General features: G+C 46.9%; 1 protein-coding gene across 1 annotated transcript; it reads right to left on the bottom strand.

Moving 5' to 3' along the window:
* Positions 1-792: 792 nt before the first annotated feature.
* LOC116578479 (eukaryotic translation initiation factor 1) lies at positions 793-1456 on the bottom strand. Its single transcript, XM_032322857.1, has one exon. The coding sequence runs from the start codon at positions 1309-1311 to the stop codon at positions 970-972; it is 342 nt and encodes a 113-aa protein (XP_032178748.1). The 5' UTR covers positions 1312-1456; the 3' UTR covers positions 793-969.
* Between the last annotated feature and the right edge of the window lie 256 nt (positions 1457-1712).

The following is a 1712-nucleotide window of genomic DNA, read 5'->3' as shown; positions in this document are numbered from 1 at the left end:
AAATATGCCAGGTTAACTGGCTGGCTCAGTTGGAAGAGCACATTACCCTTGATCTTGGGGTCATGAGTTTGAGCCCCGCATTGGGCAAAGAGTTTGCTTTTTATTTTTTTTTTTTTTTTTTTTTTTTTTTTTTTTTTTTTTTTTTTTCTGAAAACAAGTTTTATTTAAATAAGGGTTTAAATACATTACATAACATTAAAACTGAAGGAAGAAATAAACCAAAAACCAGTCTGTTACTTCACATGGCATTGGGCAGCTGTCACTAGTAAGTTGCAAGCTCTACAGCTAGCTACGTGACTGACACATCAACTTGAAGTTTGTTCCCTTGTCAAAAGTTTAACTCAGATAGAAGGTTGGCCTCACATTCTGGTGTTTGGACATCCATTAGCTAGGATATGTCTGGTCAAAAAGACCTGGTGGCAAGTCAGATGTCCTAGGACGCTTCACTAGAGGGAAGGTGGCTGCCCTAAGCTCTGCCCACCTGGTCAGGTTGTAGACACCAGGGATCGAGCTTTGACTACCGGTGACTCCCTGTAGCAGCACAGCTGCGGTTGCCGTCTTACCCCATCCTGTCCTCTCAGCTTCACCGTGGACTGTTCAGGTAGTGACATTCTCTTAGGGCAGGGAACTCTGAAGAGGGAGAGCCGAGGAGCTTCCGGCCAGACATAGCCATCTGTGATCTTGGGGCTCTGTGCTGGACTGAAACCTCACGTTACTGCTTGGTTTCAGGCCGGACACTGCCAGGCGCCTACTGCTTGACCTCTGTTTAAATGAGGGACTTCAAGACTAGACAGCATGGCTCTTTTCAGTTTATTGCATGAAGGAGTTACACTAGTCCAAGTTAAAAGCAGACCCCAAATGGTTACATTATACAAGCTGTGAGGTTTTTAAACTTGTGACAAGGGACAGAAGGGAAATTCTACTCATTGCAAGGAAATCCTCACTTAAGCTTCAGTGAGCCAAAAGCACTTAAAACCCATGAACCTTCAGCTGGTCGTCCTTAGCCAGTCCAATCTCCACCAGGAACTGGCATATGTTCTTGCGCTGGTCACCCTGTAGCTGAATTACTTCTCCATATTCTGGATGCTCAATTACAGTACCATTGCAGGCAAATTTCTTCTTAAACGCCTTCACTAGTTTCTTTTTATCGTAATCATCAGCGATCCCTTGGACAGTAGTAAGGGTCTTCCTGCCGTTTCTCTGTTGAATTCTTATATGGATATAATCCTCAGTGCCAGCAGGAAGCAGATCATCACCCTTACTTGCATCAGCAAAGGGGTCGAAAGAGTGGAGGTTCTGGATAGCGGACATACGATACGATTCCTTTTCCTCGGTGGAAACGGCCTGCGGAAGGCGGCGGCGGCGGGAGAAGGCGGGCGGGGGGGACGGAGCGTCGGGAAGCGAGGGGGCTCAAGGGGGAGGCTGCTGAGTCCTCGGCGGCGGCTCAGTGACTGGGCAAGAGTTTGCTTTTTAAAAGGCAAGCCTGGGTGGCTCAGTGGGTTGGGCCGCTGCCTTCGGCTCAGGTCATGATCTCAGGGTCCTGGGATCGAGTCCCACATCGGGCTTTCTGCTCAGCAGGGAGCCTGCTTCCTCCTCTCTCTCTGCCTGCCTCTCTCCCTACTTGTGATCTCTCTCTGTCAAATAAATAAATAAAATCTAAAAAAAAAAAAAAAAAAAAAAAAAAAAAAGGCAAGCAAAAGAAATGCATAGCA

This window comes from Mustela erminea, chromosome 18, assembly GCF_009829155.1.
Source record: "Mustela erminea isolate mMusErm1 chromosome 18, mMusErm1.Pri, whole genome shotgun sequence".
NCBI classification, from domain to species: domain Eukaryota; kingdom Metazoa; phylum Chordata; class Mammalia; order Carnivora; family Mustelidae; genus Mustela; species Mustela erminea.
The sequence above is the reverse complement of the archived record's forward strand: the minus strand, read 5'-3'. Positions and strand labels throughout refer to the sequence as shown.